At 32.7% G+C, this 17,566-nt stretch overlaps 1 protein-coding gene and 1 non-coding gene across 2 annotated transcripts in view; both read right to left on the bottom strand.

Moving 5' to 3' along the window:
• LOC113387168 overlaps window positions 1–19 on the bottom strand; it is a 155-nt gene extending 136 nt beyond the window's left edge. The window contains exon 1 of the ribosomal RNA XR_003368121.1: window positions 1–19. This exon is cut by the window's left edge and continues 136 nt beyond it. This is a non-coding gene — a ribosomal RNA (5.8S ribosomal RNA).
• LOC113384859 overlaps window positions 1–15,021 on the bottom strand; it is a 48,140-nt gene extending 33,119 nt beyond the window's left edge. The window contains exons 1-2 of the mRNA XM_026622627.1: window positions 14,387–15,021; window positions 13,815–14,227 (exon numbers count right to left, since the gene is read on the bottom strand). Of these exons, the coding sequence (XP_026478412.1) occupies window positions 13,815–14,227; window positions 14,387–15,021 (1,048 nt within the window). The remainder of the gene's footprint in view (window positions 1–13,814; window positions 14,228–14,386) is intronic.
• Window positions 15,022–17,566: the final 2,545 nt, after the last annotated feature.

Raw genomic sequence — 17,566 nt, 5'->3', positions numbered from 1 at the left:
TGATCCACCGTTCAGGGTGATTTTATATATATTTATACATGTTTCGGTCGTGATTCCCTCGAAATCGTTTAAGATAATTCGGGCGATTCTGAAACTAGTATGATTATTATGGTTACAATTAGTACACCGTAAAGCTTTCGCTTTTCGGTCCGAGATACAAGATCTCGTTTCAAAATTGAAATATGAATATTTCACTGTGTGTGAGATTGAAAAATCTGCTTTCGCTGATCTTTCATCTTCTTAAAACAACGCAATGAAGCGAATGTTCAAATTCGCACAATTTGAGTAAAATGTGCAGAGTATATAGAATACTAACGAAAGCGTTTACTACAATCGATTTTGAAACACCAGACGTTCGTCTAGCGCCCAAAGAATTGATTGAGCTATGCGTTTAAAGTATAATATTCAAAAAGAACGCCGTTTTCACAACAAACTTCGTCATTCGCTCAGGCATCTGACGGTACCGAGCAGATATACATGGCAGTGCTCTCACACAATGCATAAGAGCGCTAAGCGGTTGTAAACCGCGTCACGCTGCTTTTGCACACTGCACAATATTTTGCGACTAGCTCCGGTCAAAAGTTAATGAAACGAATGATCATTGCCAGAGGCTTTTACCCACAGTATATTATACTATAGGAGCGCACTTGATTACAGCGATAATTTGTCGAGTAATCACAACATTCAGTTTGCAACTCGCTCCGATCGAACGTTCATAAAACGAATGACCATCGCTGCGAGAAGCTTTTGATTGCTCAGTTCTGCTGCACCAACCACCTATTTGACTTTAGTCCATTTGTAAAATCCTATATTATTAAAATATATAGATTTCATATTTGCGGTCCGCAGACCCAAATAAATTCAATTTGCCACGATCAAACGTTCAAAAACGAATGATCCTTCCACTACTTAACTATAGCCGCAAACCAGCATCCGAATATATACGGGATATATAATTCTAGATATGGCTCACAAGATTTTTAAAAGTTACGCTAATATATCATTGACAGACTAAAAGTATCGAATATGATATAAAAACTACACCGGGGAATGATATCCGTACCCGCCTGAACAATATAGCGTACTTTAGCCTAAGCTTGCTCGCATCGCACTCGACACGACCTATCCCCCTATATAAGGCGCGCGGCCACAGCGTAAGTATTCGACTGAGTCCCTAGCGACGTGATTTTGACCTGCGGCGAGGCGTCGCTCCGGGTTACGGTGTGAATCGTCAAGACAAAAGTCTGGGAAAATTTCGAACCCTTATGATAGAATTTTTTTTTCCGAAAATTTTGTCAGATGTTCAAACAGTTTTATATATATGGATAATATGAATTATAGTTAATTATTGAGTTTTTAGGTGTTTTTTGGTTTTTTTTAAAGTTTTATATAAAAATATATATTTATTGATTTTTATAGATCTCAATGAATATAATACAAATTTATATATAGTTATATTATTTTTTTAAATTATTTGTTTAAATTTTCTAATTTCACAATAAATGTTCACACCAGTTTTCCTCGATTTTCTCTTAAACGGTAAAAGATACAAAAAAACTTTGTTCGTACGAAAGATGCAGAATAAAATTACGAATAAAATGGTATATAAATGGTTAGGTGTGTTCATATAATTTTCTGTAGGCCACACCGTGCAAAATTCGAAGTTGTGATATATGAAAAAAGAACTAAGAATTTTGAGACCTTTCTAATGATGTATAATACTTTATATGTTTTCTTTAGAGAAATATCTAATCGTGAGGAGTGTTGCTCTAACCTAACCGCACTTTGCATTTTTCACAGATTGCTCTATACTATCTAAACCATAAAAGATACGAAAAATATTTGTTAGTACGAAAGATGCAGAATAATTTCTATATAGTTATATTATTTTTTTTAATTATTTGTTTAAATTTTCTAATTTTACAATAAATGATCACACCAGTTTTCCTCGATTTTCTCTTAAACGGTAAAAGATACAAAAAAACTTTGTTCGTACGAAAGATGCAGAATAAAATTACGAATAAAATGGTATATAAATGGTTAGATGTGTTCATATAATTTTCTCTAGATTTTCCGATTTTCCTGAATTTTTACGACGGCAACTCGCCTGTAGGCCACACCGTACAAAATTTGAAGTTGTGATATATGAAAAAAGAACTAAGAATTTTGAGACCTTTCTAATGATGTATAATACTTTATATGTTTTCTTTAGAGAAATATCGAATCGTGAGGAGTGTTGCTTCAACCTAACCGCACTTTGCATTTTGACAAGTTAACAACTACACAGATTGCTCTAACCAGTGATTCCCAAAGTGGTCCACATGGACACCCAGGGGTCCATGGCAACTTTCGAGGGGTCCACGGCGGCAAAAACAAAATTTAAATGTCCACAAAATGAAAATGGGGGTCCACGGCAGTGGATTACAATACACCATGTAAAAATCTATTTATTTACGTTAAACGATAATATAATATGTAGATTTACAATAAATCTTTTAATATAGTTGGCAATATTTAGAAATGATTCAAAAAGTAAAGAAAAACATTGCATATTTATATAAAGTATGTAAGTTGTAGCATGTAGGCATTCGAGTTGTGGTTAAACTATACGCTGAAAGCTTAATTTTGGTAAGATTTACCCTAAGAATTTATAAATACCAAATATAGAGGTTTAAATGGCAATTTAACGAAGTGTTGTAGGCATTAGAGATAAGAGGCAAATAAGAAACCACTTATTTAGATTCGATAAACAAAATTTTATTTGAATTTTAGTTAATTCAGCAACGAATTTGGACTCAAGTGTTTTGAACTAAACTTTTGGACATTTAAATTACACAGGTAATTTTGTACTTTGGTGGACAGTAAATTACAGTAGTAATTGTTTGTTAACAAATAGTTTGTTTCTGTGCTAGTTATTGAAGAAAGTTGCCTATATGAAATGTTTACTGACAAATGTTATAGGTTTGGTAGTGCTTAATGACGTTTGGTAGTGCCTAATGACTATTATTATAGCAGTCAGTTGTTCCACGTGGATTAACGTTAACTGGTTGCATGGCATCGTGCCTTAAGGAAAATTGCTGGAATTAAAATTACCGTACCGTGAATTAAATTTTTTAAAAAACCTTTAAATTTTTTTGAAAACATTAAGAAAAAAAGACTTTTAAATTTCTGAAAAAAAATAGAATTTTTTGAAAAATTTGATTTCTTTTATATTTGAATTTTTTTTATATGTACTTTCAATTTTTCTGAAAATGTTGAACTTTTTTTGAAAGCAATCGTGCTGCGTGGCTGTTTTAGAGAAAAAAAATCGAAGCGCGTAAGCACCGCATCGCAGTCTAACGGATCAACATTGATACGGAACCCATAGAAATGCCAACAAAATTCATACTTATTATTAAAATCACGATAATTTGATATGCATTTGTCTAATGATTATTTTTGACCGCCAAATGGCATTTTTTTACTTTTTTCACTCGATCTCTGAAACCGCTAGACCTGCCTTCGCAAAAATTATTATACTACTACTACTGCGATTACTATAGCTTACCCTACGGGAAGTTAAAAATCAAATTTGCTTAATTTAAAAAAGTCTAAATTAGTAAACCGTATTTTCGAAAATGATCAATCAATTTGTTCAATAATACGATCAATTTGATGTTGTATTAAAAATAATTATAAAGCCGCTATTTATTACTTAAGTTTTGAAACTAAACTCGTTAATATATTTATCTCAGCGAAGTCTATTTTAAATTCATTTTGTTGCTCGATATATTATGTTGAGCATAGGACGATCTGTTAATAGTATCACAAATAACAAATATATGTTACGTAGTAAAAAGATACCATTTAAAAATACAATAAAAAACAGTTAGTTCAAAAATATTTTTTTCAAATTACAATTGCGGACTTTTAGTAAGATTTTTTTAACTCGATTATATGTTACAATCATCTTTTACCATGCTTTTATATTATATCTTATATTTTTTAATCTATATGTTTTTTCGCATTTGAGACTTCTATAAAACTTTGTTCAATTTTCTTCATAATTAACTTGAAAAAAATACTATTGTTTGTTTTCTTTTTTTTTTTAATTTTATGAAATTAAATTCGCCTTTGGAATTTTATATTCAGCAATTTTCTCATTCACAACGTTTTACAAGAGATAAACAATACATTGATTATCATAATTAATTTGATAAGTGGTTGTAATTTAATTTTAATTAAGAAAAAAGAAATTTTAATTAAGACTTAAACCTATACTTTTTAAAAATCCGGGACAAATATTGATTTTAAAAAAAAACGGATCAAAAGATGGAAACCCCGGATAAACCGTAATATAGGGGGTCCATGACAAAACGAATAATATCGCAAGGGGTCCACGGCACAAACAAGTTTGGGAACCTGTGATCTAAACCATAAAAGATACGAAAAAACTTTGTTCGTACGAAAGATGCAGAATAATAATTGCTTTTGGAAAAAAAATCTTTCCATTTTTTTTTAAATAATTCAGATTTTAATTTAAATTCTGGCTAAAGTTCTAATGCTCACTTATATACCAAATAAATAAATAATTTTATCTTTGTAATTCAGCTTATACAACTCTTATAAATATTAGATTATAAGGTAATCGCAAAAAATGGAAAATGAAAATTTTTATATATCTTTACGTTTCAGAGATTTCTGAACATTTTTGGCATGCCTTAGAAAAAAGTGGATGTATGTGTGTGTGTGTGCGGATACAAATTTTCGTCGACAATTTCGGGAACACGGTTCGACCGATTTCAATTATTCAAAAAACATTCGATTGCTATTGATAAGGAGACGTGCTGATTAGTTTTTGGCGTAGGCAGGTCTAACCGTTTCGAAGATACGGGGCAAAAAGTGCCACAAACGGTAACTCAGTTTTTAAGAGAACGGAGTGTCCGATTTTAATAAATCAAAAAACATTTTACTTGTATTGACAATATGAACAACTGATTAAATTTTCATGAATGCAAGTCTTCATGAAGGCGGTTTTGGAGATCTAGTGAAAAAAGTAAAAAAAATGCCATTTGGTGGTAAAAATGATCATTAGACATATGAACATAAAATTATTATATATTTTATAGAGATTTTAATAATAAGTATAAATTTTGATTACATTTTTATGGGTTCCGTACCAATGTTTATCCGTTAGACGGCGCCGCGGCGATTACCCGCTCCGATATTTCGTCTCTATGCAGTCAAAGCAGTACGATTGCTTTGAAAAAAAGTTCAGAACTTCCAAAATATTTCAAAATAAAGAAAACATTTTTTTTTTCAAATGTATTTTTTCCAAAAAAAAATGAAGAGTTTCCTAAGTAATTTTTTTTCAAAAATGTTAATTTTTTTTTAAAAAATGATTTTTGGTACGGGAAGTTTCAGCAATTTGCCTTAAGGCTCGATGCCATGCGCCCCACTAGTTTCCTTTATGACCTGCCATCATTCATGGTTCAGTTCTGATCAGTTCAGTTTTTTGCCTTTAGGTTGGCGCGATTGTTATAACACGCATCATAATTTACGTCAAGGATGAGCATCCTGCGGCCCGCTACATCAGTAAAGTAAAAAGACTCAGCTACCATTCGGTCTGATAGTATGCATAAATTTTGTATAGCTATCTTTTTTCTTTCACCTAAGTATGACTTTTCTATTCATTAATAGAACATTTAACATATGACATTTAATCAATCGAGAAAGTCCGCTATTGTCTTCGGCAATGATCGCTCAGTCATATTTGAGCTAGGTTTGAGCACTTATTTTGCGCTCGACTAGCAGTCCATTGCAATATAATTTCTATGAATTTAATGCATGGTACTGATTTAATAATTATTGATAAATTAATTAGTATCATTTGTGGAATCATTTAATAAACATATTTAAATTTATTTTTAGAAGAGACACTGACAAAATGTAAAAAAAAATAACTTAAGAAAACTTTATAATCTGAAATATAGAAATATTATTTTATCGGACCAAATTTTTAAATTAGTTTACCATAGCAGTTGCTATAGAACATTTACAGTTGCGAAAAAAAAAATATTCAGATGATGCTTCATCAAAATCTCCTAAAGAAAATGTACAAGTTTCTGAGACAGATGATTGGAAAGAATTATACAAGCCGAAGAAGAACAATCATTGGAGAAAGGACACTTTGAAGATTTTACGGCAACACCGTCAACAGTTCGGCCTTCACTGCAAACATATGTCGAGTACTATAACACGGCAAGGGGTGATATTTGTATGTAGTCACTTTTGATCTACTTTTTGCCTGTTTTGACTAACACACCGGTCGGGTGTGATACTATGAAACCACCCCGACGGGTTTGATATCATGAGAACACGACGTAGTGGTGTGTTAACCATATGCTTATTTGAAGAATGTTTAATATTAATAATTATAATCTACGCTTTGTAGTACCACAAAGATTATATTATATTGAAATATATAGACATTATAAAATGATAAGGTTATATGTATTAATCAAAATCATTATTTCAAATCAAAATCACAATTTTACAAAAATTACAATTATATTGCAAATAACTATATGTTACAATAATTTTGATAAATTATTTTTGAAATTATGTTGGTGATAATATTAATTATTTGTAATTAATAATTGAACAAATTTAACATGAAATATAATTAATAACAAAAATCTCACAAAAGAATTATCTTAATGTCAATTTATTGTAAAATTTGGAGTTGTTTTCTTCAATGAAATGAAATAAAAGTTATTTTCGTATTCTTACTTTCTATAGACAATACATTCGTGAGATTTTCAATTATGTCATATTGTATTTATCAAAAGATTTCCATCTAAACTTTTTGAATTTTAAACTTCTAAAACACCTAAAATGAAATAAAATAAAATATAGTACAACAATAGAAAAACTATTGCCATTTCACTATATTTGAGTGAAGGAAATTTATTTATTATACCAATGATTCGTTGAACCTCATTTTCTACCTAGGGCCTTCGATCACTCAGTAAATTCTGAATAAATTTTCTACTTGTGATACATTCTTGCCTTTAATGTATTTAATGAATTTCTGTAATTCTTTTATTTTAATTTGATTGTTGGATCTGTTTTCTTCATTTCTGAAAATATAATGATAAATTAATTAAGACATACCATACAAATTGAGAATTACATTTTCAACCACAAACTAAATTGGAAAATTTTCATTTTCGATTTTTTTGCGATTACTATAACTTACCCTACGGGAAGTTAAAAAATCGAAAATGAATATTTTTATATATCTTTACGTTTCAGAGGTTTCTGAATATTTTGGCATACCTTAGAAAAAATGGATGTATGTGTGTGTGTATGTTTTTTTTTTTTTTTTTTGTATAGCGAAGGAAATGCTTTTATGCATCCCAGACCGGTCTTCTGTCTGGGTATGTCGGACTCGATACCGCCCTGGTATAATACCGACTAAAACCTCCGCTTTGCCCCTGCCTCTGGTCCCCACGGAAACCGCCGTTAAGCATTACTTCGTGGAGGGAGGATCTAGAATGTTACAATTCTTAACTTGTTATAAACAATGTTATGATTCATAAACATTATACTTATCTTTTAAATGGGCGAAGTCCCATTCGCCCTTTCTCTCTCTATAGAACGCAGGTCCATTAAAACGTCTCTCGCAAATCTGTCTATGGCGTTCCAAGCAGCTTCACTTGTCAGCATCACTTCAACAACATTACCTGGGGTAATTGTGCGTCTCAATGTCTCCTCCACATCATCCCGTAGAGCACCAAATCGCGGGCACACGAAGAACACGTGCTCAGCATCTTCGATTTCGCCCAAACAATATGGGCAATCCGGCGAGCTATCGTGCTTGAATCGGTGTAGGTAGGCTCGAAAACAGCCATGCCCTGATAGCATTTGCGTAGTATAATAGTTTACTTCGCCGTGCTTGCGACTTAGCCAGACTTTGATGTTAGGAATGAGACGATGCGTCCATCTGCCCTTTACAGCGACATCCCATAGTCGCTGCCATCGGTCAATGCTGTTCTGCCGTTCTTCTAATCTTAACTTTTCAGGACACAGTTGTTGATGTCTTCTATGGTAAATTGTCCGTCTTTCCTCTGCTAAGACTAAGAGAGGCACAGTTCCTGAAATGACGCACACTGCTTCCGCCGATATTGTGCGAAATGCGCAAGCAATTCTTATAGCACTGAGACGGTATAAGGGCCCTGCCATTCTCCTCGATTTTTGAGATTTAAGAGCATCACCCCATATGGAGATACCATATGTCAGCACCGAAGTAATAACTGACGATAGTAATATCCTTCTGGTTTGTTTAGGACCTCCAATATTAGGCATCAGTCGAGCAAGTTTTGTCCTAACTATTGACGCCTTAGCACTAACGTGTTCCACCTGTTGATTGAAATTCAAACGAGCATCAAGCATTACGCCAAGGTAACAGATGTGAGGTTTTGACGTGATCTCAAGATTTCTTATCTTTAGCTTGATGGTCTCAATTCTTTTCCTACTAGTGATAAGAACAGCTTCACTTTTTTGTTGTGCTAATTGGAGATTCATTGTTCCCATCCACCGATTAATTTTTCTGAATGTAATATCGAATAGGCTTACGATGTCATCAATTTGTTTGGAGACAACCACTATGGCAACATCGTCTGCATATGCTACTAGTTTCACACATTCTGGAAACTCTAGTCTCAAAAGGCCATCATACATAATATTCCACAGCAAAGGGCCTAGAACAGAGCCCTGCGGCACACCTCCTGTTATATTATATTCTTCTGTACCATCGCGTGAATGGTACATTAGAATTCTGTCTGTAAAGTAGCTTGCGACTATATTGCATAGGTATGCTGGCACGTTCTTGTCACGGAGTGCATTCATAATGCAATCCCAGTTTGCAGAATTGAAAGCATTTTTTATATCCAATGTAGCTACAAGGCAGTACTTTTTTGAACCCCCCTTCCATCTGGTTCCAGCAATTGCCTCCTTGGCGGTATTAACTACCAAGTTTATAGCATCGATAGTTGATCGCCCTTTGCGAAAACCATACTGATTGTCTGCTAGGATTGGATCAACTACTGCATCTTGAAATGTTATTAGGGTGTTGGTAGTATAGTTCGGGTATGGGTTGAAGGTCCGTTTGTTGAGAGATCCACAGTCCTGGATATGGATTACTGTAGTAGCTTCTTTATACGATATGGTAATAATGTCCGTCCAACCTTTCCTGATGCCTTGGGTCGAGCAGTAGGAATAATGTTTGATCGACTGGTTTGATGAGAGTTCTCTTCAGATTAATGGGTCCTTTCAATAAGGTATTCGCTGGAAGAGACAAACTTCTGGTTCCAATAAAAATCCACTTGTAATGTTTTACACTGTATTTATTTCTTTACTTCACAGACATAATCTCCACTTAGATTATCTAAGACTACTCTTAATACATCATCATTCGGCTAGAGTTTTGACTAAGACATCGCTAGCTAGAGTCTTGACTAAGACATCACTAGTTAATACAAATAATTCCGACTCTATATATTATGCATTGTACGTGTCAATTCTAGGAATGGCGTCTTCCGCGTTCATGTAAAAGATCTTGGACTTTGATCAACATTGAACAATGAATTCATATTTTTATTAAAAGCACGTATGATCGTGTTATTACAGAACACGCCACCCCTAAAGAATATTGTTAGTCCTCTAACAATTGAAAAGAAAAAAAAAAACAAAGAAATTACAATTTATTTGGGATTCCTCCCCTCTAAAACAATTTATCGTCCTCGATAAATAAAAAATAGTAATCTATGGTACAATTGATTATAGCAAAAGAGAGAAAAATTTGAAAATTTGCAAAATATGAAAAAGTAAAAGTATAAAATTTTGTAGTATGTCTGCAATATAATAATTAGTTAACAATTCTGATGATAATATTGGTAACAAAATTAACATAAAAAAATCTAATATTGTTGTAATACTTTGCTGCATATTGTGATTTTTAATAGTTCATTAAAATTATTTTGATTTAGTTTCAACAGCTTGTTTAATTTCAAAAGTAGGATTTTGATAATACAGCAAAATATTATAAACAATAATTAGTTACATTATTCGGATATTCTTATATGCAATCTAATACCATATGAATTCGCATAGTTGCATAATTTGTGTGACTGCTTTAAAATGATTAGTAGACAAAAACGAAGTTGTGACCTATTTGATTTATATACATCAATAAAACTTCTAAAAAATTTAAAAATTAATTATTTTGATCCATTATCACTATCATTAATTAGTTTCGATAAAATAATAAAAACAATTTTTCTATTTGCATAAGAATATTAACAAGGTGCAAGATCTCTCTTTCTTTTCACAAATTTAATATAATAAATTGTTTAATTTTGTATGATAATTTATTTATTTGATTCGAATTTAAAATATGATCAAAATACTCTGTCAGATTCAGTTCCATATTTTTAATAGGATGTTTAAAAATGCGCGCGCGATTATTTCTTACTGAAGCTGTATGAGAATCTTGTATCAATCTTCGAAGATTTTTAAAAAATAGCTTGCACACTTGTTGCCATTCTGATGCATTACATCTAGATAGGAATGGAAGATAGTGATAATTCGTCTTGTAATCTAATAATTGTGTGTTGTCACATACTTCTACATTAATACATTTCTGGGCCCTCTTAATTTTATAACATTTATTTTCAAATTCTAATCTGAACATTCTATTTTTACTATAAAAATATACAATATAAAAATATTAATTGGAAATTATTAAATTTAGAATGTCAGTATTAATAAAAAAAATGAGTGGCCTTTCAATTTCTGAATATTTGATACAAATATATTATTGTATATATTTTTTCTATATTTTGTTTCCATGTGAATTATTGATACTACTCATCAAAATTACTTTTGTTTTAAGTGAATAAATAGTGGATAGAAATTAATTTCAAAGAAATTTATTGGTTTTATTTTATCTACTTTGAACGCTCGAAATTCATAGTTATTTATAAAAATAAAAATACAACTACAAAAGTATTAATATGTCAAATGAAATAAATAGATTACGATAAAATTATTCAAAAATCAAAATTAAAATATTAAATTAATGAAATTTCAATAGAATAAAAATATGACGCCAATTAATACTTCACAAAATTTTTAAATAATAATAAAATAAAGTTTTGTAAAATACATCAAGATTCATAACATTAACGAAGTTAATACATCATAAGCAAATTTGTATTGCGTGCCTTGTTAAGGTTTGAATCCGAATGTTACGTGATATTTCTTTACTCAAATTTCAAAATAGAAATATGATAAAGCTTGTTATGCTATTAACGCAAATAATCGAAATTAGTGTGAACAATTATAAAAATTTCAATTAGGAAAAATATTATTATTTTCAATTTACGCAAATAATAGAAAACAAATTTACTCAATCGCTTACTAATTTTCAAAATAAAATTTATAATATTTGTAGAGGAAATTTAGGAAATATTTTTCGTTCAATATAGCACCAACAAATTGAATTGAATTTAAAATGAAGTCATTTAGTATCAATATTTCAAACATGGACTTTTTCTATTTTCCTATTTTTTTTTTTCAATTTATAATTCTGTTCTATGGGGATAGTTACATTGCTATTATTGACATTAATTTAAATTTATCCCCTTCATTTCTGTAACATTTTGTGGTATGGGCAGTTGATTAAATTTAATTATTATTGAAATTTGCATATCCAAGTTCAATTATTTTCACACAAAACTTCAAAGTTCATTTTATATTATATTCAAGATTAAAATTTTATTCTTATGTAATATTTTAAAATTATTTATATACTCAACATTAATAGTTGGAATTTATTCTCATTTAATATTTAATAAAATCGATAAAATCAACGAGCGTGTTTTGGTCCTAAAATGAAAATAACGAAATAAATTTATTTGAAAGATTTTATGGACTCGTTCCCACGGATTCATGAGTCTTTTATAAGTCATCAAAATTACGTCAAATATATTTAAGATCTCGCGGTTTTCACTAACCTTACGAGTCTCCATTCGGGTTTTTCCTACCCTGATTAATTATTTATTTGTCAGATACCTATTGTTTCTTTTGAACAATTTAATATTAGGCTATCTGATATGAAGGATTGGCACTATCGCCTGAAAAGTGGCACAATGGCTACACTAAATCCTTTAGGCATTTCGCCTTTATACTGGCATTTAAAGCCACAATAAAAATCGCGACGTTATAAAAAGATTTACAAAAGTAAATTGGAAACTCAAAGTCATTAACTAGAGTCACTTACTTTTCAATATTACTTTCTGAGTCTTTTATATTATTACTTGATGACTTTGTTACTAATCTTTACAATTATTTTACTTTGAAATATTTCTGTTGTGAAATTTGGACCTGGCAATGCTCGTAATTGTTTTTGTTAAAAAATGCTTAGTTAACAATATTAGCTTGAACTTAACCTTGATGGTTACGTGAAGTCAACAAAATAATAGTGGTGTGAACAATAATCGAACTGCCCGTTGTTACAAAAATGTTACCCAAGTACAACGAAAATCCTAATACTTAAAAAAAAATTCAAATTGACAAAATAATATTTATAAATATTATAATTGACAAATAAAATTTAAAAAAAAATTAAAGACTATGATGTTCTGGTCTGGTGTTCAGGATTGATTTTTCTTACTTGGGGAGTGAGCCTTAGTCAAGAAGTCTGCGTTGATCTGCCTGCGTAGTTCTGTCTGCGTAGTTTATCTCGGTAATGCTGCCACCTTTGGTGCCTTTAGTTCCTCGTGCTAGTCCTGGTCTTGCTGCTTGCTGGATACTCTGCTTACTTTAATGACCCTGCCGCCTCTGGGTGCGAAGAAAACTGGATCCAGAATTCACCAAGTACAATTCACAAAACTAACACTTCACTACAAGGAAATCCACCGCTTGACACCATGAAATGATATAATGGGGTTGGTAGTATGGTTCGGGTATGGGTTGGAGGTCCTTTTGTTGTAAGATCCACAGTCCTGGATATGGATTACTGTAGTAGCTTCTTTATACGATATGGTAATAATGTCCGTCCAACCTTTCCTGATGCCTTGGGTCGAGCAGTAGGAATAATGTTTGATCGACTGGTTTGATGAGAGTTCTCTTCAGATTAATGGGTCCTTTCAATAAGGTATTCGCTGGAAGAGACAAACTTCTGGTTCCAATAAAAATCCACTTGCAATGTTTTACACTGTATTTATTTCTTTACTTCACAGACATAATCTCCACTTAGATTATCTAAGACTACTCTTAATATATCATCATTCGGCTAGAGTCTTGACTAAGACATCACTAGCTAGAGTCTTGACTAAGACATCACTAGTTAATACAAATAATTCCGACTCTATATATTATGCATTGTACGTGTCAATTCTAGGAATGGCGTCTTCCGCGTTCATGTAAAAGATCTTGGACTTTGATCAACATTGAACAATGAATTCATATTTTTATTAAAAGCACGTATGATCGTGTTATTACAGAACAATCTATTCTTTGGTGAATTATTCTTTCAAAAATTTTACCCGCTGTATCCAGCATGCATATTGGACGGTAGGATGATGGTTAATCTGGTGGTTTTTTTCCTTTGGGAATAAGCACTAGTCTTTGCTGTTTCCATTTTCGTGGAAAAACTCCTTCTTTCAGGCATGTATTATATGCATTAAGAAACATTGTCGGAGATGTCATAATTGATGTTTTCAAGGCAATATTAGGAATTCCATCTAATCCCGATGCCTTGCTATTACCAACGCGATGACAAGCTTCCATCAGTTCTTGCAGTGTTATAAGTGGAATATTATTCTGTTCTACATGTGTTACCTGGTAGTTCAAATTAGGTTGTCGTGGAAACAAAGTAGTTACTATTTTATTCAATAGTCGTGGGCAAGTTGGTGAAGGTATTGGCTGGCTTTTGAGGCGAGACATTACAGTCTTATAAGGTCTTCCCCATGGATTTTCCTCGACTTCATCCAAAAGTTCTTTCCAGCACCTAACTTTACTATCTTTGATAGCTTTATTTAGTTGTCTACGTGCTTGTTTATATTCCACTACCAGTTGTGCAGAATTACTGAGACTATATCCACGCTGAGAGATCCTTCTTTTCTTTAGGCACTCTTTACGAAGAGAGCTGATTTCTTCAGTCCACCAGTGCACAGATTGTCTTTGATTTATGCCATGTTTACGAGTCATACTGATATCACAGGCTTCGGTTATTCTCTCCATCAGCTCTCTAGTATGCTCATCTGCGTGTTCTGAAATTATAGGTTCGCAATTTAAGGCAACTCTCATGGCGCTTTCATCAAAAGATTTTATTTTCCACCCAATGGCTTTAGATATTTTCGCATGTCTACTAATGTTTCTATTTGTTGATATTTCCCAGATGATTGCATTGTGGTCACTAGCAGTGTAGATATCTAATACCTCCCAATTGCAAATTCCTCTGACGAGGCTATTGCTAACAAAAGTAAGGTCTATTATTGAGCTTGCACTGCCCTTTTCAAAGGTTGGTTTATCACCACTATTAAGTAAAACCACGTCAAGTGCATTGAAGGCCTCCAAAAGTGCTTTACCTCTTGCATTAGTCTTCCTACTTGCCCAGTCTACCGCCCATGCGTTAAAGTCACCGGCTATCGCTACGGGGTGGTGTCGTTTTGCATCCTCCACAAGACGATCTAAAAAATCGACAAAATCTGGCAAAGAAAGACTAGGTGGAGCGTAACAGCTGTATAAATGTATGCTATCTAATGATGCTGCGACAAATCCAGCGTTGCTATTGTTAACAACATTTTGGAAACAAAATTTGCCACAGGACCAAATAACGGCTTTGGTTGTACTGTCCGTTTCCCATGGCCAATCAGATAGATGTTTGTAAGGTTCTGATAAGAGGGCAACATCAATTTTCATATCTCTTACCGTCTGCATAAGCAAGTCGTGTGCAGCCTCACAATGATTCATGTTTAGCTGTATTATCTTCATGCTTTTGCGTTCATTATTATTTCTATGGCCTCCCTATATAGAGGACATCTGTGAGTGCCGGCATGATGTGCTACATTTTCAGAGTTTCCATTTTCAGCGCATAGTGCACATTTTGCTGCATTTATACAGTTGGCTATTTTGTGACCTTCTTGTCCACATCTAAAGCATAGATTGGTCCGATTCACTTCGCTCTTGCACTGTAATCCATAATGTCCGAATAGCCAGCATTTAAAACATCGAATTGGTTTCTTGATGATTTTAATTTACAGTTGACCTATCCAATTCGTATTTTGCCACATACTTTGAGCAGATCGTGTACAACTGCCGCTGGAAGAGCTACAGTAGCAATCTGGGTACCTCTATATGCCTTACGAAGCCTAATTTCTTCTGCTGGTGTGTTGCAGGCTCCCCCGGTTGCTTTTTATAGTGCTATCTGGACATCAATTTTTGAGGTTTTATCATCAATATCCCTTATTTCTATAGTTTCTTGGTGCCCTTATAAATAACTTCGGCCTCATCCTTTAACACACCTGCGATAATCTGTTGCAGTCCTTGGCCTTTATCCTCACTTTTCTTAGAAATAGTTATCAACAAGTCTCCATTTCTGGTTTTGTTTATTTTGTCTACTGTCGTATTTACCTTGTCATCAGGGACATCATGTTTGATGCGACGTAATATTTCGGAATAATTAACTTTTTCGGTCGGCCGGATTAATAAGGCATTTGGTTTTGGAAAAATTCTATGATTTTTTATCATATTATGGTTAGAGTCCTGTTCTGACAGATGTACCCTTGCTTCCTTTTTTTTCTGTTTTCTCGGCTGAACTTTATGCCATTCATTTACCTCGATTTCTTCTTCATTACATATTTCTATGATCGTCTGACGTCTTGGCAAACCATTTTTCTCATTAACCTGATTATTGCTTATATGTTGTGAGTTTCGGTTTCTTGTGGCTTTGCTTGTGTCCTGCCGTACACTTTTTTCTATAGGGGCTGTCTCACAACATTGCACTTCATTTATCATAACTTCCGTATCATCCGTGGTTCGGCCTTTTTCCTCTAACAATTGGTTGTCTAAATCAATAAATCTTTTAATTACGGCCGCTATGTTGCCTGTTTTTATTTTCACCTCTTTATGTATGTTTGACTTTGATTTGACAATCATATGCAGTTCATTTATCAGATTCTCAAGGCACTTCAATGACTCATTCCGTTGTAAAATGACATTTTCCGGAATTATATGTGACAGTTCAGCCACTGGTTCTACTTTACTAGTCATACCGTCGCATGAGCTGGTCAGCGGGTTTTGGGCTATATCTGATATACCTGGACATAGCGTTGTGTTCAAATTATTGTGTGATTCATTGATTGCATCACCAGCATTGTTTGACACTATGTCCCCTCTGATGGGGATCATTTTAACAAAAATTCTACCTGCACCCAGAGGCGAGGATCACTCAGCTCACTGACTTATTAGTAACTTATTAAAACTGATGGAACTAATTATAAATTTTGTACGACAAAATAACTAATTTCTGACGTGAGAAAATTTTGTTTTTTTTTTTTTTTTTGTTGAATGTGTGTGTGTATGTATGTGTGCGTATGTGTATGTGTGTTCGGATACAAATTTTCGTCGACGATTTCGGGAACACGGATGAAGCGATTTGGATAATTCAAAAAACATTTGATTCGTATTGATAAGGAGACGTGCTGATTAGTTTTTGGCGAAGGCAAGTCTAGCCGTTCCGAAGATATGGGGCAAAAAGTGCCAAAGCGGTAACTCAGTTTTTAAGAGAACGGAGCCTCCGATTTGAATAATTCAAAAAACATTTTACATGTATGTATTAACAAAATGAAGAACCGATCAAATTTTTATGAAGGCAGGTCTAGCGGTTTCGGAGATCTAGTAAAAAAAGTAAAAAAACGCCATCTGGCGGTCAAAAATGATCATTAGACATATGCACTTCAAATTATCAGATATTTTATAGAGATTTTAACAATAAGTATAAATTTTGTTTACATTCCTATGGGTTCCGTACCCTCTTCGATGTTTCGTCTCTATGCAGTTAAAGCAGTACGATTGCTTTGAAAACTAGCTGTAAGTGGAAATCTGTCTTAAGGCAATTAGAGCATCGTGCCTTAAGGCAAATTGCTAGAACTTCCCGTACCAAAAATTATTATTTTTTTAAAAACGATTAACATTTTTGAAAAAATTTTACTTGAAAAAAAAATAGATTTTTGAGAAACTATAAATTTGACAAAAAATTACTTTTTTTTGAAAAAAAAAAAATTTTATTTGAATAAAAAAAAATTTTTTTTGAGAAAAAAAATTTTTTTTGAAGACAAAAAAATTTTTTGAAAAAAAATGTTTTCTTCAATTTGACATATTTTGGAAATTCTGAATTTTTTTTCAAAGCAATCGCACTGCTTGAACTGCATAGAGACGAAATGTAAAAGCTCGCAAGTGCCGCGCCGCCGTCTAACGCATAAGCATTGGTACGGAACCAATAGAAATGTAAAAAAAA

The sequence above is a fragment of the Ctenocephalides felis genome, unplaced genomic scaffold (assembly GCF_003426905.1).
Source record: "Ctenocephalides felis isolate EL2017-DRISC unplaced genomic scaffold, ASM342690v1 CF-g0.4_SCAFFOLD_03571, whole genome shotgun sequence".
NCBI lineage: Eukaryota > Metazoa > Arthropoda > Insecta > Siphonaptera > Pulicidae > Ctenocephalides > Ctenocephalides felis.
Note: the sequence above shows the minus strand (reverse complement) of the source record. Positions and strands in the feature narration are given on the sequence as shown.